Below are 24,537 nucleotides of genomic sequence, written 5' to 3' on the forward strand. Positions count from 1 at the left end.
TTAAGAATCCTATGGCTCAAATTTCCACTGGTTCTGCTAAGCAAGCAGAGCTAAATCATCTGGCTCATGTTAGTGTCTTAGCCTAGAAAAGACAGTGCTAACACTAAAAGTGGAATTAGTCTGAAAACCATAATTCTTAAACAAAAGTTTTTAAGTGTATCATTGATATTTCAACACTTACGGCTATCGTAACATATGTTTCCTAGAGCCCTGCCCGTTTGAAGTAGCACTTCCTGGTCTTTGCTATTTAGCAGCTGCACCAGTGGTGAAATCAATCCAGCATCCACACATGGAATACGCATAAATTCTGAAAATAAGAGACATATGTAATTAAAAATCTAAAAATTCACAATTTACATAAATCACGTCCCTTAATAAATACCTACGATTAAAATGCTTAAGATGGCTTACCATTTGAAGAGTACATTGTGTTCAAAAGCACCATTATAACCCTAATAAATACTTCATAGAATAAGTACACAAAATGAGTGGGCTCTTATTTTTATTGACAGTCTCTGCCACAACCAAAAAGACTTTCAATTAACTTTCATTATACCTAATTGATCACTATCTTCTTATAATTACAAATGTGCTTGGGATGCAATGTGTGATGATGGAAACATTGGCAATGCTCCTTCCATGAACCTGATAATTAACGTACTACAGTTATAAACTAAGTTATCAAACTGTGCGAATTTTCACTATATGGTCTCTAAAAAAGACAAAATATGATTTTTTTCAAAGGTTCAAGTGTCTCATTAAAAATAATAGGTCCTTTTCAATTGCTAAGATCTAGTGGAATCATCTATTCCTTATCTTCATTCCTACTCTTTATTTGTATGGATCATTAATATCTGCTGTTATACCCACACATTCATAGGTCTTAAGTACCAAATGCTAAGTTTTCTTACGCTTCCAACTCATTTTTCATTAGCTCTATAGTAAACCATTCTCAAATTTATTGTCTCCCAATAACAGCATCACAGTCATGATGATTAGACATAAGTTTTACGGTGTCTCATGATAGACTACTACATAATTAAAGGATAATAATGACATCTAATTAATAAAAGTTCTCCAAATAATCAGTATTTAGAACCATTATTTTGGACATCATGATTTGCTGTAAGGATGTACTGGTCAATGAAGTTAGTCAACATACATCTAATTCCTCTACCTATAACCCATCCTACTACATAAATAAATCACTATCTTTTCAGTATTACTTTCAAGGGGGCCCACTCCTTAGCTTGCTCCACAAACACCATCATAAGCAACCCTCCTTCTCTTTCTCTTCATTTTCAAATTCCTAGAGCACATCATATAGGGCTGTTATGTGAGCTGTTACCTCTGACACAACTTTTCCTGCTAAGATAGCTATGAGTCACAGAGGTATTCCTCTCTACTTAAACAAAGGATTGCATTTCTATTATATTTCTTACTTACTACTGTATTATTGAAAGCTCTCTGTAATTTAAACTTCCAAGATTAAGAATACTTGTTACTTCTAAAGCTAACTTTTAAGTTTACTGTTAATTTTTTTTTTTTTAACTCCCTAGCAGGAGTTTTCCCTATTGGGAAAACAAATCATGCTATATGTACTTCCAAGAATTCAATGACCATCTTCTATGGAAGATGACACATCAGTCTACTTGTCTACCTCTTAAGTTAATGGTCACACTTCAGGATCTTTATATATTTCAAATCTTAAAATAGCACGTCACCAACTCAAATTAATCAAATTAAATACACATATTCATTATCTCTTCTACCTTTTCCTATAACTAGTTTCCAACAGTGAGATCATTTTAATAACTACTAAAATAAGAAATTTAGGCACAGTCTGATTTGCACTCTTATGTCATAAATGGAATCTGTTGTTAGATTGTACTGGTTTGTTTGTTGCTATGCTTCACACAATGGCAACATTTATGAGCTACTATTTTTGCTTTGATACCCTAATTGTCTATATGATACCAACATATCTTTCAAAATTCTGATGGTACAATCAACAGCTTCAGTTATTCTTGAAATGATAGAGAATAAGTAATTACAGGAAAATTGCAGATTCAAATTAAACTAAAGCTGTTCTGAACATTTTTTTTTCAACGTTTTTATTCATTTTTGGGACAGAGAGACAGAGCATGAACAGGGGAGGGGCAGAGAGAGAGGGAGACACAGAATCGGAAACAGGCTCTGAGCCATCAGCCCAGAGCCCGACGCGGGGCTCGAACTCACGGACCGCGAGATCGTGACCTGGCTGAAGTCGGACGCTTAACCAACTGTGCCACCAAGGCGCCCCTGAACATTTTTTTTTTAATAGAAAAGCATATAAAGAACACCTTAAACACTCACCATGTTATAGGTCAATTAGGTTTCAATTTTTTTAAAAAGCACATTAAACGGGCACCTGGGTGGCTCAGTCGGTTGGGTGTCCGACTTTGGCTCAGGTCACGATCTCACAGTTTGTGAGTTCAAGCCCCCCGTCAGGCTCTGTGCTGACACCTTGGAGCCTGGAGCCTGCTTCAGATTCTGTGTCTCCTTCTCTCTCTCTGCCCCTCCCCAACTTGTGCTCTGTCTCTCTATGTCTCTCAAAAAATAAATAAATGTAAAAAAAAATTTTTTTAAAGCACATTAAAAATAAAATAAAACTAGTACATTCCTTAGCTTTCAATATAAAGGCAATACTGCCAGTCCCTGAAAAGAGTAAATTCCCTTCTAAAACCTGCTTTTCAGCCAATTTGTTTTTTAACTGAGGAGTGCAGCCCTCCTTAGCTAGTTTTAAAGACATGAAGTTACATACTTTAGAAGGATATATGTAAAAATACCAGGAATCAATAAGGAATATGTTTAAGATCTTATATAATTAATATATATAATTATGTTATATATAATATATAATATAGTAGTATAATACATAATATAGTGTTACATATGAAATATAGTATATAATAGTTATATATATAGTTATATATAATATGCATATATATGTGCATTATATATATTATATATATAATATAACATTATATATATATATAATGTAGTTACATACTTTAGATGGATATATGTAAAAATACCAGGAATTAATAAGGAATATGTTTAAGATCTTATATAATTAATATATATAATTATGTTATTATATAATATATAATATATAATATATAACATAGTGTTATATATGAAATATAGTATATAATAGTTACATATATATTGCATTATATAATGTAGTTACATACTTTAGATGGATATATGTAAAAATATACCAGGACTTAATAAGGAATGTGTTTATTGGCACAAAAACAGACACATAGACCAATGGAATAGAATAGAAACTCCAGAACTAGACCCACAAACGTATGGCCAACTCATCTTTGACAAAGCAGGAAAGAACATCCAATGGAAAAAAGACAGCCTCTTTAACAAATGGTGCTGGGAGAACTGGACAGCAACATGCAGAAGGTTGAAACTAGACCACTTTCTCACACCATTCACAAAAATAAACTCAAAATGGATAAAGGACCTAAATGTGAGACAGGAAACCATCAAAACCTTAGAGGAGAAAGCAGGAAAAGACCTCTCTGACCTCAGCCGTAGCAATCTCTTACTCGACACATCCCCAAAGGCAAGTGAATTAAAAGCAAAAGTGAATTACTGGGACCTTATGAAGATAAAAAGCTTCTGCACAGCAAAGGAAACAACCAACAAAACTAAAAGGCAACCAACGGAATGGGAAAAGATATTTGCAAATGACATATCGGACAAAGGGCTAGTATCTAAAATCTATAAAGAGCTCACCAAACTCCACACCCGAAAAACAAATAACCCAGTGAAGAAATGGGCAGAAAACATGAATAGACACTTCTCTAAAGAAGACATCCGGATGGCCAACAGGCACATGAAAAGATGTTCAGCGTCGCTCCTTATCAGGGAAATACAAATCAAAACCACACTCAGGTATCATCTCACGCCAGTCAGAGTGGCCAAAATGAACAAATCAGGAGACTATAGATGCTGGAGAGGATGTGGAGAAACGGGAACCCTCTTGCACTGTTGGTGGGAATGCAAATTGGTGCAGCCGCTCTGGAAAGCAGTGTGGAGGTTCCTCAGAAAATTAAAAATAGACCTACCCTATGACCCAGCAATAGCACTGCTAGGAATTTATCCAAGGGATACAGGAGTACTGATGCATAGGGCCACTTGTACCCCAATGTTCACAGCAGCACTCTCAACAATAGCCAAATTATGGAAAGAGCCTAAATGTCCATCAACTGATGAATGGATAAAGAAATTGTGGTTTATATACACAATGGAATATTACATGGCAATGAGAAAAAATGAAATATGGCCTTTTGTAGCAACGTGGATGGAACTGGAGAGTGTGATGCTAAGTGAAATAAGCCATACAGAGAAAGACAGATACCATATGGTTTCACTCTTATGTGGATCCTGAGAAACTTAACAGGAACCCATGGGGGAGGGGAAGGAAAAAAAATAAAGAGGTTAGAATGGGAGAGAGCCAAAGCATAAGAGACTGTTAAAAACTGAGAACAAACTGAGGGTTGATGGGGGGTGGGAGGGAGGAGAGGGTGGGTGATGGGTATTGAGGAGGGCACCTTTTGGGATGAGCACTGGGTGTTGTATGGAAACCAATTTGTCAATAAATTTCATAAAAAAAAAAAAAAAAGAAAACTGAGAACAAACTGGGGGTTGATGGGGGGTGGGAGGGAGGAGAGGGTGGGTGATGGGTATTGAGGAGGGCACCTTTTGAGATGAGCACTGGGTGTTGTATGGAAACCAATTTGTCAATAAATTTCATATAAAAAAAATAAGGAATGTGTTTAAGATATTATATATATAACATAATTAAGATATTATATATGTAACATAATTATATGTTATGTATAATATTATATATATAATTGAATGAATGGCTGTGACAGTGATCCCTGTTCAAAGGGGTTCCCACTAGACACATCCCTAGTTCACACTGCTTGTGCCTGTTACCTGATCATAGCTGGATGGACTCTGACTCCAGTCCAGACTATATACAAGCTGGCCTATCAGATATTCTAGTTCAAAAAATCTTCTAAATGGGGCACTTGGGTGGCTCAGGTGGTATAGCACCCGACTCTTGATCTCAGGGTCGTGAGTTCAAGTCCCATATTGGATATGGAGCCCACTTAAGAAAAAAACATCTACTAAACAGGATAATAGTGATGAATTTAAAAAAAAAAAAAGAAGAAGAAGAAAGAAAAATCAGATCCTCTCTTGACAATTTTTACTCCAGGGGAGTGAGGGAAGGACTATCAGGGGAAAGCTGAAACTAAGATACATTCAGAATGACAGTGAGTGGAAAAACCAAAGTCTGTGGAAGCCATTATGTAATAGAAGGCAGAAACCACTGGGGTGCCTGGGTGGCTCAGTCAGTTAAGTGTCTGACTTTAGCTCAGGTCATGATCTCAGGATTTGTGGGTTCAAGTCCCACATCTGGGTCTGTGCTGACAGCTCAGAGCCTGGAGCCACTTCAGATTCTGCATCTCCCTCTCTCTCTGCTCCTCCCTTGGTTGCGCTCTCGCTCTCTCTCTCTCTCTCTCTCTCTCAAATTATAAACATTTAAAAAATTAAAAAAAAAAAAGAAACCATTAAGTATTTGTTTGCATATGTGTGTGTCTATGCAAGATAAAATTCATTTTGCTTTTTGCATAATGTGTGGACTTCAATGCAGAAATTCAATATAGAGCTTTAAGGAATAGGCATTGTTCTATCTCAATACCAACCCAAATTTATTAACATAAAGTTGATTTCTTAAGAGTAGTTTTTTCTTTTGTAGCAAAACACTCAAATGCTTGATAGAATATCTCTATTTCTTTCTAAATCCAGTCTTCCTTTCTTTTTTGCCTTTACTTTCCCAAACCTACTTGAATTACATATCATTTAGCATCATCACAAAGTACAGTACTGTGACAAAACTATAAAATAAAAAATTTCTTTTTATAAAACCTGCTTTTTACATATCTATTTATCAAATATTAAAAGTCACTTTCAGCTGCCAGACAGAACCAAATCTATTTTATTAAAACTAAACTCTTTAAGCCAAATAAAAACAGAGTGCTAGAGTCTGCCTTAATGTTTGTTACACTAAACAATAAGTATATTCAGTTTGAATTTTCTCTAATAACCTCATAGCAATTATTAACTCTTAGCTTTTTACAGTTTTCATCAGAAGAACAAGGAAAACTATGAGGAATAAATATATAAAAAGCTGTGACTTTTATATGCAGGTTGTCACATTTTTCATTTATACTTTGTATTGCCTTTTGTTAAAAAATTGCTACTAATTCTTACAAAATGACAGAGATTAAACTTCCAAAACTACAATATCAAGGAATACTTAAAGCTACCTGACAACCTGGTGCGTTATTTTTGGTGGTGGGTATTAATTTTATCCAACAACTTTTCTAGAGCATACATATATTTAATACTAAAACAGACATATACTTGTTATAGAGTAGAGGGCAAAATTAAAACAAATTTACAAGAGAAAACACGAGACTTCCATGTTTCTGGCAGTGCCCTCTCTAGTCCATCCTAGGCGTACACTTTTATTCTTTTGTGGTTGGGAGCATTCAAGTGGAAAAGTTTGATAATGACTTTTATAATCTGATAAAGTACAGATGGGGGAAAAAAGCATAATGTTGATCCAAACTACTGATTCCATATTACGTTAGACTGCGATTTAGTTCTCAAGCTATAGAGGTGTGAGAATCACTGGGGGACTTGTTAAACCAAATGGCTGGATCACAGTCCTAGAGTCCCTGTTTCAATAGGTCTGAAGGAGAGGATCAAAGAATCTGCATCCTAATAAGTTCCTGGTGATTCTGATGCTGATGGCCCAAGACAGGGAAGGAGTGTTTTAGAGGACTAAAGGAACAGAAGCCAAGTGGTTGACCTTTTGTCTGCTTTTTTATACCCTTTAACTTCAGTTATCAGCTTAATCTTTCAGGTCATACACTGCTATCCCTGCATTAAAATCACTAGTACCTCTTCCACTGCTATCATAATATCTCATTTACTGAAGAGAAGTAAAGAAGAATAAAACAAGGTGAAGCATAAATTCCAAAGACTATCACATATATTTTTTAAAATTTTTTATTTTAAAGAGAGAGCACATACATGTGGGGGAGAGGGGCAGAGGGAGAGAGAAAATCTTAAGCAGGCTCCATGCTCAGCACAGAGCCCAATGTGAAGCTTAATCCCATGACCCTGGGATCATAACCTGAACTGAAATCAAGAGTTGGATGTTTAACCGACTGAGCTACCAAGGTGCCCCACATAAGTGTCTGAATCTCAGCTTTACTACCTACTAGCTGGGTAAAGATAGGCAAGATATTTAGCCTGTTATCTCATGTGCAAAGTCCTATCTCATATGGGGTTGTTATTAGAATTTGAAATAATGTACATAACTCCTGGCACAATGTAGGCATATTAATGGCACCTAGTCTTAGGAAATTATTATTATATCTTGACAATACAATTCTGAAAAGGAGGAAACATTCAGACACCTCCTATCTTGCTTATTATTTTTTTTTTTTTGCCTCAGTCTTAAGTGTATTGCATAGGGGAATATTTTATTTAAAGGTATCAAAATCCTTTACTGTAATTTATGATCATGGCTATGCTCCCACATTAAACTTGCACATGAAACTTCTTGCTAATCCTCTCAAATTTCAACGTTAGTATGCTAATTTTTGGGAGATTTTGTATGCACAAATTTAAACATAATTATATTTTAAGGTTAATCTGAATCTATGAAGTATATGCTAATATTTCTCCTCTGTAGTTACATAAAATGCACAGAAGAGTGGAGATGAAAAAATCACCTTCCAATCTCTTTTTAACTCTGGTTCACAAAATCTTGTTTTCACCACCAAGTTTCTAAAAAGAAGAAATATAAGCCCAATTAATGTACTCTGTGGGTCATGTTGCATTTCTGAAGATATAATTTATTTTTAAAAAAGATTCTAATTTACTTTCTCAGCCAGTCACTTACAAAAACAATGTGGTGATTAAGCAAAAAATAACTATTTAAATGTATCCCACTTATTTTAACCAGTAGATATGCCCTTACAAGCCTCTGATTAAAAGTATAAATGCTACAAATTCTATTATGTCTTTAGAACATAGCTGTCATCTACTAAAGTATTACTAGAAGCAACCTATAGCAGCAGAGTTATCACGAAACTGTGACAAAATATTATAATGACTGATATTAAGTAAGATCACAGAGGAATGGCAATCCACAAAAATTTACTATCCAAAATTTCTGAATCTATGCTAAAATTAGTATGGAAACTCATTCTTAAGAGAAAAGGCTTTTGTGGATGGAGCTGGAGTATATTATGCTAAGTGAAGTAAGTCAGAAAAAGGTAAGTACCATGTGATTTCACACATATGTGAAATTTAAGAAACAGAAGAGATGAACACATAAAGGGGCAGGGGGAGGGAACGAGAGCGGGAAACAAACCAAGAGACTCTTAAAGATAGAAAACAAACTGAGGGTTGATGGAAGGAGGTGGGTGTGGGATGGGCTAGATGGGTGATGAGTATTAAGGAGGGGACTTGTCATGATGAGCACTGGATGTTGTAAGTGATGAATCACTGAATTCTACTCTGGAAACCAATATGCACTATACGTCAACTAACTAGAATTTAAATAAAGATTTGAGAAGAAAAAAAGAGAAAAGACTTTGAGAAAATAACTGATTTCTGGAAATCTATACTGTAATTCTCATTAAGTTAAAAATAAACCATGTGATCTTAAGAATCAAGCTGTATTGGGGTGGCTAGGTGGCTCAGCTGATCAAGCATCTGACTTCAGCTCAGGTCATGATCTCACAGCTCGTGAGTTCGAGCCCCACGTCAGGGTCTGTGCTGAAAGCTCAGACCCTGGAGCCTGCTTCAGATTCTGTGTCTCCATCTCTCTCTGTCTCTCCCCCTCTCACACTGTCTCAAAAATAAACATAAAAAAAATTTTTTTTCAGTTAAAAAAGAAGTCAAGCTGTATTCCATCTAAGAAGATTCACATAGTGGTTGGTCTAGGTTAACAAACAACATCTGGAAGGGTTCCATTCTCAAACTAGATCTGCTTCTGGAGTTCTTTGTTGCCCCAAGGCAATCTATTCAGAGCAGTTCGAATCTGTTTGAAGTACACTGAATACTCCCAAACCACTAGGAATCTGAACATTCATGACCAGCTCAACTACAAAGCACAGCATAGTGATTATATATGTACAGTAGCTGAGACATGACATAAAACAATAGGTGGCCAGTTTTCAGCTAACGGCCAAAAAATGATTTACCAATACAGAACCTCATTGGAATTTGAAAGACATTTTGAGAACTCCTAAACAAATGAAAAAATTTCATGGCAATTTTTTTGGTAACACACATGAACAAGTTGTTTCACTGGGCCCCAAACAACACATACCAGTACTTTACATGCCACCTGCTCTACTGATTATGTAAATGAAGCCAGAATTTTTAAAACTTCTTAAAAGTATAATATATGCAAATTACTAAAATAAAAGGCCTAAAAATAATATCAAATTTTGAAAATCCAGGCACACTAAAGACATGACATTAACTAAAGCCCTTATACTTAAAAACGGCTTTAAGAAGTCAGTGTTCTGGGGTGTCTGGGTGGCTCAGTCAGTTAAGCATCTGACTTTGGCTCAGGTCATGATCTCATGGTTCGTGGGTTCAAGCCCTGCGTCAGGCTCTGTGCTGACTTTTAGGAGCCTGGAGCCTGCTTCGGATTCTGTATCTCCCCCTCTCTCTGCCCCTCCCCTGCTTGCACTCTGTCTCCCTCGTTCTCTTTCAGAAGTAAATAAACATTAAAAAAATACATATTTATTTCTTTATTTTTAATTTTTTTTAACGTTTATTTATTTTTGAGACAGAGCATGAACGGGCGAGGGTCAGAGAGAGAGGGAGACACAGAATCTGAAACAGGCTCCAGGCTCTGAGCAGTCAGCACAGAGCCCGACGCGGGGCTCGAACTGATGGACAGTGAGATGGTGACCTGAGCCGGAGTTGGATGCTTAACCGACTGAGCCACCCAGGGGCCTCTAAAAAAAAATTTAAAAAGAAGTCATGTTTTTCTCAAACTGAATTAAAATCACGTGCAAATATTTCTGCTAAAATACAATTCTTCCAAAGAATCTCTCACTGGACATAAACCACATCTAATAGGATGGATTAGATATCATATAATCTAAGTCTTGCTGTCATTGTTGTTTTTTCATAGTATTCTTATGTGGAAACTTAAGAAATAGATGTGTCCTGGGGTGCCTGAGTGGCTCAATTGGTTGAGTGACCAGCTTCTGTTCAAGTCATGATCTCATGGTTCATGAGTTCCAGCCCTGCACTGGGCTCCCTGTTGTTAGCACAGAGCCCACTTCAGATCCTCTGTTCCCCTTTCTCTCATCCCCTTCCCTGCCTGCACTATAAAAAATAAACAAATACTAAAAAAGAAAGAAAGAAAGATGTCCTACATAGGTGAGTGCAGAAAACAGAACATACATTCCAACTGCACTGTTGCAGTTAAGAGCCAAGTGCCAATATTGGTAGGATAGGCTTAGACTAATAAAAAAAAAAAAAAAAAAAAAAAAAAAGGAAGTTTATCTGGGTATAATACACACCAACATATAATACACTGAAAAAGGTAAGCTCTCCTGTGACAATTAAGATCAATGACTCAGGGGTGCCTGGGTGGCTCAGTCGGTTAAGCGTCCGACTTCGGCTCAGGTCATGATCTCACAGTCCATGAGTTCGAGTCCTGCGTCCGGCTCTGTGCTGACAGCTCGGAGCCTAGAGCCTGCTTCAGATTCTGTGTCTCCCTCTCTCTGACCCTCCCCTGTTCATGCTCTGTCTCTGTCTCAAAAATAAATAAACATTAAAAAAAATTAAAAAAAAAAAGATGAATGACTCAGTGGCAAGCTCAAGAATCCTATTACCAAAGTAATAAATGACACAGGTACAGCAGGGACTAGCAGTACTTCCCTTTAATTCTACCCTGAAGGAACAGAATAGTAAATGGGAAATGTATGAATAGAATGACTATAACTATAGTCATTTTAAACAATTATATGGGAAAAAAAGTCAAAGAAAAGAGAAATAGAAAGAAATGGACAATGTCTAATCTACAAAATTAAAACATAAATTAATAAAACATACTGACAAGTGAGGTGTAAAACTGAAGATGTTCCCAGCAGAAAAGTTCTTGAGGAAAACCTCACCATTTTTGGCTACTTCTGCTATGATGTTAGCTACTTTGGCTGTGCAGGAAGACTGTGGAATCAAAAGACTTGCAAACAGCTGAAGTATTCCACTTCCTTGGATTTTTTCACTTGTTTCCGTATCTGAAAGAGATACAAAGAGCTTTAAGGAAAATCTTCAACATTAATACTGACATTATCTACAATGAAGTCTTCCAAGAATTTTCACCGTCCATAATAGAAATTACTTCAGTATATGTTCAAGTGTATATATATTTATACAAAAGAAATATAATTTTCAGTTCAAAAAGCTGCTTTTGTTTTTGTTTGCACAAAATACTTTATAATACAATGTTTTGTCTACCTAAAGTCATATTATAAAGGAATCCTTTCTGAATATACACCACTGGCATACCAAATCTGCTTTTCAATGTTAGTTCCAACCTGGTCTATTTGGACTAGCAAGGCCTTTTTTCTACTTCCCTTATGAATTCTTAACAGCATATCTGTATCTATGTAATTTCTATGGTTTCCTACAATGCTATAGCAATTTTTTAATGACAATTAAATGAGCAAATCATTCACCTTATGTCATTTTGTATGGAATCCTATAGAGGAGACCATATAGTTCCAATACTATGTTTTTCATATAACTCATTCAAATAACTGCTCATGAAGAAGAGAATGAGCAGCAATAAGGTCATGGTATTCAGAACTCTATTTGTTGATATAGAAATTCAAGAGTTCCCTTTCTCCCTTCTCTTCTTTGTTAAAATACAAATAGCCTTTCTATGAAACCACACTACTTCACTTTTTCTTAACAGGTCACTGAAAGCATGACCTATTAAAAGACAGTAAGAACCTGGAATGAAGGAACTAAAGAAAAACTCAAGGAAACAAAACTTAAAATCATTATTTGGTTCTCATCAAGGAAGAGGAATGGCATGTGTTTAAAGACAGAGAATTAAAAAGCTCTTTAAAATGTTCAATTTAAATTTAGTCCTCTGTATCCTTTATATCCTTAAAAAAAAAAAAGGTAGACTTCTCATTATCTTTAGCCAGACTACTATTGACATTGTAACTACACTCCTTTTAAATGTTTGTACAAATAAGAGAGAACTCTAAAGATTTCTTGTTAAGTAAATGGCAGCTGATATGATCAGTAGGAAATAGGAAAATCATTTCTTCAAGTTTATTTACTTTGAGAGAGTCTGTATGCACATGCTCACAAGTAAGCAAGGGGCAGAGAGGAAGAGAGAGAGAGAGGAAGAGAGAGAGAGACAGAGAGAGAGACAGAGAGGGAGGGAGGGAGAGGGAAAGAGAGAATCCCAAGCAGGTTCTGTGCCATCACCACACAGCCCGATGTGGGGCTCAATCTCAAGAACCATAAGATCGTGACCTGAGCCTAAAGCAAGAGCTGGACACTTAACTGAGCCATCCAAACGCCCCAGAAAATCATTTTTAATAGAATAATTTGAGAGTCTACCAAAAAATAATGTATTTCTTTATGGTAAGTGCTGACTGTTTAGTATAGTGTTTTTCAAATTGTGGATCCCAATGCCCATTAGGAACTCTGGCTTGGTGAACAAGAACCAGTATTTTCTTAAAAAGAGAAACAAAAGGGGAGCCTGGTTGGCTCAGTAGGTTAAGCATCCGACCAGCTAAGGTCATGATCTCATGGTTTGTGGGTTTGAGCCCTGCATCAGGTTCTGTGCTGACAGCTTGGAGCCTGAAGCTTGCTTTAGATTCTGTGTCTCCCTCTCTCTCTGCCCTTTCCCAGCTCATTCTCTCTCTCTCTCTCTCAAAGATAAATATTTGGGGCACCTCTGAGCCTGGAGCCTGCCTCAAATTCTGTGTCTCCTTCTCTCCTTCCCCTCCCCCGCTCACGCTTTGTCTCACTCTGTTTCTCAAAAACAAATGTAAAAAAAAAATTTTTTTTAAACCATACTTTAAAAAAAGAGAGAAACAAAAATAATATCTGCAACAACAACAAAAGAACAGAAAAAAATTTTGCCCATAGTGAGGTAAAAAAGTGAAACTTTGGTTTGAACCATGTGTATGCAGACACACATGTAATTGTACGTGTATGCCTGCTCTCTGCAAAATGCATTTCTAATTATAGGTTCTGGTCAAAAAAGTTAAAAACCACTATTCTGTGCACTCTTTGACTACAGCGGATTCTGAGCTAAAGAACCTTAACATTCTCTTAACATCATCAGGAGAACTGTGAAATGGTTGAAGAAAAGGAGAACTATATGGAAAATTGTACTTCCATGGATTTATTATCTTAAAAAAAGTTATGCGCAATTGGTTACATGTGTGTATTCACCTATGATATCAGTACTACAGATCAAGTAACCAAGGTTATTCAATGTTGAAACTCCACCCATGCATTTCCTGTTGCTACCATAAACCCAGTACATTTTCACACATCTGATACTATTTTAGCTTCTTATATTTTATATACTACAATAAAAAGGATATTGTGGGGATACCTTAAAACAACCTCAGTTCTTAAGTGAAGAAACAGAGCCCTGAAAGATGAAGTAAAACTTGTCTAAAGCCACTAATCATAAAGCATAAACAGCAACTTCAGATGCTGACACTAACAAATCAACATGTGTCTTATCTGGCATCCACTGGTATGTTTTTCTTAAAGAACACTTACTTGAGCATGAATAGAGGAAACCTGTTCTTTTGTGTGCAGTTTCTTACTAAGTTTCTTATAATTCAGATTATTACAAACATAAACTAACCATGATGGGACTTAAACACAGAAGCTGCCCTTTGAGCAAGAATATTTACTTTTTTTTTTTTTTTTACTTTTTTTTTTCTTTCAACGTTTATTTTTATTTTTGGGACAGAGAGAGACATAGCATGAACGGGGGCGGGGCAGAGAGAGAGGGAGACACAGAATCGGAAACAGGCTCCAGGCTCTGAGCCATCAGCCCAGAGCCTGACGCGGGGCTCGAACTCACGGACCGCGAGATCGTGACCTGGCTGAAGTCGGACGCTTAACCGACTGCGCCACCCAGGCGCCCCTTGAGCAAGAATATTTATAAAATACAATGTGGTGTTTGCTTTTATTTTGTTTCTTGGACTAAAAAATAAGTTTTTAAGGTACTACCTGAAAATTGGACACCAAATTTCCACTAACTGATTTTTTTCCCCAAGAAGCCAAAAAGAACTGAACTCAATTTGCCATATTAAAATCCTCCCTTTTCTGACCATTGTTACCAGAAGATGTACATCCTCAGAATGCTGGGACACGCTGCCCCAGGGGTCTTGTCCCACCATCTGCTGGTGCTGGGATGACAGCAAGAGTCTGGCATAAGGCGTGAATCACAATTAGATGTGACGCTGAGGCATTTGTGTGTGTGGAGGCGAGCAGTTAAGTGCAAATCACTCATATGTGTCTCATTTTAACCTTAACTGAAAGAATGGCTTAACATCAGAGCTGAACTATCAGGGGCAAAAATGAAAACAAAACAATACAAAACTCTTACACTCTGATGAGACTTGCCACAGATTACAATCCAAGGAATTGGGAAAATAGTTTGCACTAAAATGAATGAGGATTTGGGAATAGTATTTTTTTAATGCTATTGTCAGAGAAATAAAAGGGAAAATGTAATCTGGTTTTTTTCACATAAATCTGATTTACAGTTTAGAAAAATCTTACAGGAATTCTATTAACCTGCTAGCATAGGATTTCTATGTAAGTTTCGATTTTAAATTAAACAGCTGGGAATTATCTTCTTTCCTTAGGCATAAAAACATAAAGAGCCAAATACTGCTTACCACTAAAATGCCACTGTAGAGTAAATAATTACAAAGTTTGAGCCTCATTTCATATATACTTTCTGCACTGGCCATCTACTGTATCTCAAAATGTATATTTATCTGTGAACGAAAAGATGTTCTCAGGTATCTGTGAGTACTCTTGAAATAATTTTAAAAGAACATTAAGAAATAGTCGGCAGTTAGTGTTTGCAACCCAAATGATTGGCTACCTGTAAAGAAATCATGCACTGTGATCGTGAGTCTTAAAAAAAAAAAAAGAAAAAAAAAAGAAAAAAAAAAAGAAAAGAAAAAAGAAAGGTAGACTTTGCATTATCTTTAGCCAGACTACTACTGACATTTTAACTACACTCCTGGTAAATGTTTGTGGGAATCAATTCAACATCTTCCCCCCCCACCTCCCGCCCCCTTCACATTTAGGTGTGGTCATAAAAATGCTTGACTATGCCTACAAATTATAGGCAGCTGGCAGTCCTTGAAGTTTGAAGGACCCATATATGAAGGACAATTGCTACTTTAAGTAATATCTGGGGGGAGCTACTGCAAGAATCACATCCATCACAGTAGCCTTTGCAGTTATGCAAGCACTCATTCTGTTCCTGCAGTCCTATGTCCACACTCCACATGACCTCCTGATGGCAAGGAGGCAACTTAGTTATGAAACTGCCAGTGATAGAAAGAACAAGAAAAGCAGGCAACTGGATTAGAGAAACTTGAAAGAAGAATAAATCAAGGAGCCAGGCTACATTGCGAATAACACACAATGCCTTAGAGGAGAAGTTAAAGAACTACCTGTAGAACTTCTCAAGGCCAATAACCTGGTAGAAGAGTAGGTGGAATGAGAAGGAACTCATAATTTCTTCTACAAAGTCCAAAATTCCCAACAAAGCTGCAAAGTAAATACGTTAAAGTAACTGGGTTTACAGTTAAACACCAAGAGGGGGTGTTCAGGTATGTTACTGAGATAAGCTGAATTTATGGTGTTATGTCAGCAGATAGACTACATGAGAATAAATTAATGGCATGCATCTGATAACCAATTTATAGTAAACTCCAAGTTAGAAAAACAAAAATAATGACTGTTATTAGTATGACACTATAGGATTAAAAATGTACCTAGATTAGATTAAAAGTATTGATTTAGAATAATAAAAAAAATGTGTGGAATTTTACTTAGAATTATGGGAAGAATAAAGAACTGGTATCTTTATATTACATGTCCAAGGGACCTTTATGACTATGAAGAAAAGATTCAGATTTGGGATTGACTGCAAGGACCAAGAATAGGACTCATGACCCAAAGGGCCAGGGAACTCAAAGTTCCCTGAGTAACTATGTATTTCTGAAGGGGTAGATTTTTAGAGTAAGGTGTAACAAGAGACCTGGCCATGTGCCTAGGCCATCTGACCCAAATGCAAGGCGTCATTGATTATTACCACATAGACAAGTCCCAAATCTTTTCTTTTATCCAACTGAAAACAAAGCATTTGCACTTGGATATGCCATAAATACCTCAAATTTAACATTTCCAAAATTAAATTTACCCTTTTCCCATTAGATTCATACTAGTCTCTATCTCAATGAATGGCAGGAAACCCATCTAAGCCAGAAGCTCTTGAATGATTATAAGTTTGTCTCTTTTACTAAATGCCTTCCTATCACCTACATTTAATCAAAAACACAGGCTCCACAGATTCCATCTCACCAGCATCTTTTGCATCTATCCTTTGTACATCCATGTTACTTCAGGTTCTCAGTTCTGACCTTTATTAAATCCAACAGCCTCCTCAAGAGTCTCCTTAACTCCAGCTCCCATCCTCCCCCATCTGTCATCTACAATGACACCAAAATAAACTTCAGGAAATGTAAATTTCATGTCACTCCTCTACTGAAATCTTTAAATGATCCACCATAACATTTAATGAAATAGTCAAGCACATCTGTCATATTTCCCAACCGGTCTCCCAACTCTTGCATTGACATCCTACACGCTAGTCACACTAAATTACTTGTAGTAAAACAAATTAACCTTATTTTATACCTCCCTACTGCACATGTTTCCTTTCTGAAATGCCACCCCACCATTTTAGGTTATTCCTACTCAGACTCAGTGTTTTCATTTAAAGATGCCTGATTGAAAGTCCATCAATCTTTCTAATCATATCTGACCAGCATAACAGCTACTTTAAATTTGTATTGAGAGCATTTTTTAAATTTCAAAGCAATTTCAAAGATATTCTCTCATCATTTTTAAAACAGTCATGTAGAACTGCATTATAGGTTATGTTTTTCTAATATTACAAGTAAGGCCACATAAGATTATATTGGAAAAGAAAAAAGAAACCAGTTTCTCTGATTCCCAGTCCCCTACTCTTCCTACCACAACTCATTCAGATATGTGGTGATAACAATACTTTGACTAGATTTACCAGTTATTATGTGAGAAATATTTTAAAAATTTGTTAATGTTTGTTTATTTTTGACAGACAGAGACAGAGTGAGCGGGGGAGGGGCAGAGAGGGAGGCACAGAATCCAAAGCAGGCTCCAGGCTTCACCCTGTCAGCACAGAGCCCGACACGAGGCTCGAACTCATGAACCATGAGATCATGACCTGAGTTGAAGTTGGACGCTTAACTGACTGAGCCACCCGGGCACCCCAAGAAATATTTTTTATTTGACATATTTTGCAGTAGTAAGAACTGGAGTAATAAAAGGATATACAATATTTTGAGATAAACTGAGGCAGTAATTGAAGGAAAGAATGGGAACTAAGTATAGAGAAAGCAAAGCAGGTTTAAAACCAATTTAAAACACATAAGAGGAATGTATGCTGGCTTCAGAAGATTAAAGTAAGAGCCTGACAAATAAGAAATTAATGTTCCTAAAAGAAAATGGAAATATATGAAGTGGGGAGTGGGGAATGAATAAAACAGTTTCTTTCACTGGTGAGAATCTTTTTTCTCCAGTAAGGATTTTAAGCAAATAAAAGGACCATGAGATGCGAGAAAATGTATGCAGTCATGAAAAGAAAGAGGGCAGAACAAAGACCCATTTACACAATGACTCACCATCAGAAACAGGTCTTACTAAAAGAGTAAGTTGTGACAGTCATTTTATAAAATTACAACAAATGATTCCAAAAGTCTTGCAGTCATTTCAACTCCAGGGATAATGTAAGCTGTGGGAGTGGGAGAAGTCATGTGTTTGGAAATCTCTGCAAGAAAAAGCCAGGATATCTACTAGTTGGATTACTTTAACATTACCACTAACTAGGTCATAAAACAGTTGCTAAGAAATTAAGAGTTCTGTGGTTAAAAAATAAAAGAAAGATATTTACTGAGAAAGTAAACACCAGGAGGAAGTGTTTTCATGATTGCAATAAAAGCAGAGTATATAACTAGAATTGTTCACTTAAAAGCTGAAAGTACTGAAAATATGGTTCCTATAGTAAATATGGATTTCTTCATTGCAAATTAAGAGTATGAGGTTATAGTAAAACACAGTGCAGCAATATTTTCAGTAAATGACACATCTCCACTCTAAGTCAAATACTTTTAGGTGAAAACATAAAGAAAGCTAGAGATTTGACATCTGTAGGATTCAGGATTCTTTAAAGTCCTTAATTTGTTAATGTTTAATGTAAGCATATAACAGGAGTATACATTCTTTCTCAAATAAACAAGTCATTTCTTAGTGGAGCATCATTAAAAAAAAAAAGTGATCCAAGAAATGCACTTAAGGAAATAATACTTAATGCAAACAAGTCAACTTGAAGCAAACAAGTCAACATGATGTAAAATTTACTCCACTTTTTCAGGAAAACAAAGAGCAAAAAAGTATATAGAAAAGGAAAAAAGGAGTCATTTAAAATTGACATTACTGTAACCTTGGACGAAGGAGATAGAGCTGAATGGCTCACATTATCATCTTTAATTAAGATTTAATTAAGAAATATCCAACAATAGATACTACCATTGTGGTCTAGCCATCCAAAAGAACATTATGTAATCATTAAAAACATCATTTAAAAATATCTGACATCATAAGCAGATGCTCAAAAATAAGTTTTTAGGGACGCCTTGGTGGCTCAGTCAGTTAAGCATTCGACTTCAGCTCAGGTCATGATCTCGCGTCTCGTGAGTTTGATTGAGCCCCACGTCAGGCTCTGTGCTGACAGCTCAGAGCCTGGAGCCTGCTTCGGATTCTGTGCCTCCCTCTCTCTCTGCCCCTCCCCTGCTCACACTCTGTCTCCCTCTCTCTCTCAAAAATAAATAAACAACAACAACAAAAAAAAAACATTTTTAAAAAAGTAAGCTATGTTTATGTGGAATGATTTCAAATTTTATAAAATAAAAAAATTACAATAAAAACATTTTCTGTATTTTCAAGTTCTATACCATATGCTGGCATTATTTTATAAACAGAAAATCTATTTTAAATCTGTACATATCAGGACATACTGTAAGTAACAGAAACTACTACATACTCCAATTTATGCTCCAACAGAGGAATGTACTACCCTACAATTTGCACCATTGTAAATATTACGTGGCAATGAGAAAAAATGAAATATGGCCTTTTGTAGCAACGTGGATGGAACTGGAGAGTGTGATGCTAAGTGAAATAAGCCATACAGAGAAAGACAGATACCATATGGTTTCACTCTTATGTGGATCCTGAGAAACTTAACAGGAACCCATGGGGGAGGGGAAGGAAAAAAAATAAAGAGGTTAGAATGGGAGAGAGCCAAAGCATAAGAGACTGTTAAAAACTGAGAACAAACTGAGGGTTGATGGGGGGTGGGAGGGAGGAGAGGGTGGGTGATGGGTATTGAGGAGGGCACCTTTTGGGATGAGCACTGGGTGTTGTATGGAAACCAATTTGTCAATAAATTTCATAAAAAAAAAAAAAAAAAGAAAAAAAAAAAAACAAAACAATTTGCACCATTGTAAAATGTGAAAGTATAGTGAGCTTCATGAATGGTTTCCTGCTCCTGCTGCATTCCTCTGAGCTCTCCTCAACTCTCTTCTTCTGTGTGTTGACATTATCAGACTAGCCCATATCATGGAGAAAAAATGGTTGTACCAGTTTCAGGTCTTATTGAAGAGCAACACAGAAGTCTTCTCTCCCCACACCGCTCCTCCCTGCCTCAAAAAACAAAACAAAACAAACCCCAAAAGTACCATGGTTCACCCAAACTGAACCGATCTGAATTAGTTATTTTGGCCAGACCCATGCCATGCCATGCCATGCCATGTATTGATTAGTTTAGGCCTGAACCAATTTCAGCAAATAGCCCCTATAATCTTGGGAGTTAAATTTCACGGCTTCCCCAAAGGAGGAGAGCTGTGTAATGAGAAAAAGAGGGGGAGATGGGGAGAAGATTTTAAGTCACAGTAAAGAAAAAGGGGAAATGAAGAGACACAGGGCATAAATGAAACAAAGAACTGACCAAGATTTGTAGTGATTTACTACTGCTCTATTAGAAAGAAGAAACAAACCCAAATAAAATTATGTTAGCTTAGGTAAAGTTGAAAAGTTTTTAAAGTTTTGTGGAAGGAAATTATCATTTTCTTTCAAGTATAGTCCTAGAGAATAGGAACTAAGTTATCAAGCAAAGCTCAAGATACAGGGTTCCAGTTATGGAATGAGTAAGTCACTGGAATAAGATACAGCATAAGGAATACAGTCAATGATATTATATAGCCATGTAACAGGACAGATGGTAGCTACACTTTTGGTGAGCACAACATAATGTATAAACCTGTCAAATCACTAGGCTGTATACCTGAAACTAATGTAACATTGTGTCAGCTATACTCAAAATAAAAGTGACGGCGCCTGGGTGGCTCAGTCAGTTAAGCATCTGACTTCAGCTCAGGTCAAGATCTCTTGCTTTGTGAGTTTGAGGCTGGCATCACGTGAGCTTGAGCCCTGCTGCAGGTGAGCTGGTGCATGCTTTGGGTGAGTCCCTCTTCTCTCTCTCACTCCCTCTTTCTGCCCCTTGCTCACTTGTGCCCTCTTTCTCTCAAAACAAAACAAAACAAAACAAAACAAAACAAAACAAAACAAAATTGAGTGAATGAAGAGTTGAGAATAAGAAAGCAAAAGAGAGGGGCGCCTGGGTGGCTCAGTCGGTTGGGCGGCCAACTTCGGCTCAGGTCATGATCTCGCGGTCCGTGAGTTCGAGCCCCGCATCGGGCTCTGTGCTGACAGCTCAGAGCCTGGAGCCTGTTTCGGATTCTGTGTCTCCCTCTCTCTGACCCTCCCCCATTCATGCTCTGTCTCTCTCTATCTCAAAAATAAATAAATGTTAAAAAAAAAATTTTAAGAAAGCAAAAGAGAAGATATTACTAATCAAGAAAAAAATTTGATGTTAATTTCACAAAGATTAAAAACACTTCAGAACAGATGACCTAATGTTGAAATGATAAATAATCAATTTTATGTAAACTTTTGGTAGAAGTTTTTAGTTATTAGGGGGAATGAGTGACTAGGCTATATGCTGTGACACAGGAATAGTTGACTATAATATATTTTAAGTAAATTCTTTATTTTAAAAAGTGTGTGTTAGGGAAACTGGAGAATGAAGTGCTATGAATGGAAGAAATACCAAGCCAAAGCACTTTAAGAAAAATAACAAAAAAGACTGTCAGTTGAAACAATAATTGCTGGGGCACCTGGGTGGCTCAGTCAGTTAAGCATCCGACTTTGGCTCAGGTCACGATCTCGCGGTTCATGGGTTCAAGCCCCATGTCGGGCTCTGTGCTGACAGCTCAGAGCCTGGAGCCTACTTCAGATTCTGTGTCTCCCTCCCTCTCTGTCCCTCCCCTGCTCATACTCTGTCTTTATCTCTCTCAAAGATAAATAGACGTTAAAAAACAAACAAACAGTAATTGTTACAGAATAAGTCATGAGAGACTTTCAGAGACCATAAATGATTTTATATTTGTTGAGAGACATCAAGAACAAGGGTAAAGAACAATTGGCAAAATACTGATAATCCTATTCAAAATATGTGTAGCACTACAAGTGCACTGAATCATTTTGAAAAGAGGTGAATCAAGTAAACTTTTCCAAGGAAATGTTTCCAATATACTCTGGCTACAGTAGGAACAAAAAACCCCAACACTAAACTCCGAAAAGAGAAACAGACTTCAGACTACCATAACCTACCAAAATTGGGGGTAAGTTATGCGTTGAAATTACTGCTGATAAAATAGTAACTAAATAGCTCTTAAAATACACACGAGACTGAAAAGCTATCAGTAAACCAACAGACATTACACATCATTAAATGAAAGCTGTGAGGAAACATGTGCCATGTTACTTGAGAAACTTCTTTCCTTTCCTTAAAGAAACCTATAAGCTTAATGAAGGAGCAGGATATCACCATTACAAATATGTAAGTTACATTATTAACATTTGTAAGTCTTCCTCACCACTCTAAAGAAAATTACTAGATTCATGCACTGGCTTAGCTTTAAATACTTAGTAAATACCTACCCTGTGCTAGGCAAATGGCTAACAAGACATATAGTCTATACCTTGCCCTCAAAGAGTATAAAAGCAGTTATATGATTTTGATAAAAATCCCACAGCAGACTTAATGTACAGAGGGACCAAACTCAGTGTAGACTTCCATTTGCCTACTCTTTATAATATTTGATGATTATCCATCATTTTAGAACCTCATTTCCTGCAGAGAATTACCATTTTCTGTACCCCACTGCTTTGTAAGTCCATACTGAAATGGAAGGTATTACAGACCAAGCTAGACTAGGCAGAATATTTACTCAAGGTGGTTAGAATCAGGGTTCAAGAATACAGTAGATTTCACAGTGGAAGTAACAGAACATATCAGGAGGTCAGTTATCATCACTAGGATCTTCACCATCCATTTCCCTCTCCTTACCCACATACAACTTTTGTAGCCACTTAAGTTTCCATGATAGCTTAGAGCATAAAGACCCTAGTTTGGCTTACAGAACCTTGCAGGTGTCAGAACACTCTTCCAAGTACAATATTTCAAAATGGTCTTCTACCTCAGCCCTATGCTCAAAAACAGCTCCAACTCTTCATTATCTACCACACTTACTCTCCCAGTCCTATCACCATAGCAACCAATTGCCCTATGACAGTAAAAGCAAGACTGGCAAAGTAACCTTGGCCCCAATTTGGAGATGTTTGTGCTCTAAAAACTTACAATGCACTTTGCAAACTGTGGGAAATGGTAATATGTAGCACCCTAAAATGAGTGCTGGAAGTTTTCCAACTTGGTCCTGGATTTACCAGGTATCATGGCACTGGAATAACTGACTAGGTCTCTGTAATACTGAAGACAAATATCAAACTGTAAAAATCCTACAAACCAACAGGGAAAGGTCCAGGCAAAATGTTCTAAGAGAGAAAGCAGGGCATCACAGGGTAGCCTACCTAAATGATAAGAGAAAAAAGTGTGATGGGGGTTTGTTAACAGTGCCTAACCCAGAACAAAAGGGGAAACATTAGTCAAAGAAGAATTCACTCTGCTAAGCAGAGACTGACAAAAGATCATAAATGAGAAAATGGATCGCAATATCCCAAGCTATATAGACAGAACACGGTAACAGGGAAAAGAATAATTGTGAGATGGCCAGTTAAAGAACTTTCCCATCCCTAAACTTCTTCAGACCTCATCTGAACCTTTCCTGTGTCCTTTGGATCCCTTGACTACTGTGTACAAACACCAGTCCCTCTCAGAACTCTACCTCCCCACCTTCACTGCAGCTGGAATCCCTCTCTAGGGATTTCCTGTGAAGTGCTCTCAAGCAGATCTCAACTCTCTTCTCTTCCCCTTCTACCACAAGACTCAGAGCTTGGAGCTTGAGCTGGTATTTTCTGAGCTCAAAAATATCATTTCTAAACCATTAGTCCTCTGGCTTCACTCAAAAACAATTTCTCTTTTCAACCCCTACCATCCAGTAAGATTGTGCAATTCTCATCACTAATATCCTAACCCTCAAGTACACTGGATCTTTCTCTTAGGTTCTCTCTCCCCTCCAATTACTGCCATCATTCTGAACAACTGTGAATCTACACAGGGAGGTTAATAACTTGGCCTCACATTCCCTGTCTTTAATAAATGGCCTAATTCTCCACTGCTCTGTAACAATCCATCACAGAGTAACACCCAGGGCCCTCGCCCCTTCATCCTGGAGAGTTGTTCCACAGTTGAAAGCTAGTTGAAAGCTTAAGTTTGGAAATTACTTTCTATTACAGTCTGCTATTTTATCATGTATTTTATTTCCTTATTAGGAAGCAAATATTTTTTAATCTCCCTGAAACCTCTATTCATTCAACTCCTGCTTTCTTTTCCCAACCTATCAGTCCTTTCCATGACTGACTTCATCCCTACCTACTCTGAATAAAATGATCAATGATTTCAGCAATTCTAGTATTACCTCAGTTCCCTAAAAC

The 24,537-nt window shown here is 36.9% G+C and overlaps 1 protein-coding gene across 5 annotated transcripts in view; it reads right to left on the reverse strand.

Annotated features, from left to right (window-relative positions):
- RAP1GDS1 (Rap1 GTPase-GDP dissociation stimulator 1) overlaps positions 1 to 24,537 on the reverse strand; it is a 174,858-nt gene that overhangs the window by 97,416 nt on the left and 52,905 nt on the right. For 3 of the 5 annotated variants that reach the window (XM_047856128.1, XM_047856127.1, XM_047856126.1), the window contains exons 3-4: positions 11,298 to 11,420; positions 182 to 307 (exon numbers count right to left, since the gene is read on the reverse strand). In XM_047856128.1, coding sequence (XP_047712084.1) covers positions 182 to 307; positions 11,298 to 11,420 — 249 coding nt within the window. Of the gene's footprint in view, positions 1 to 181; positions 308 to 11,235; positions 11,421 to 24,537 lie in introns of those variants that run through there. The other 2 variants (XM_047856129.1, XM_047856130.1) reach the window with 2 other exon arrangements.

The sequence above is a fragment of the Prionailurus viverrinus genome, chromosome B1 (assembly GCF_022837055.1).
Source record: "Prionailurus viverrinus isolate Anna chromosome B1, UM_Priviv_1.0, whole genome shotgun sequence".
Lineage (NCBI taxonomy): Eukaryota > Metazoa > Chordata > Mammalia > Carnivora > Felidae > Prionailurus > Prionailurus viverrinus.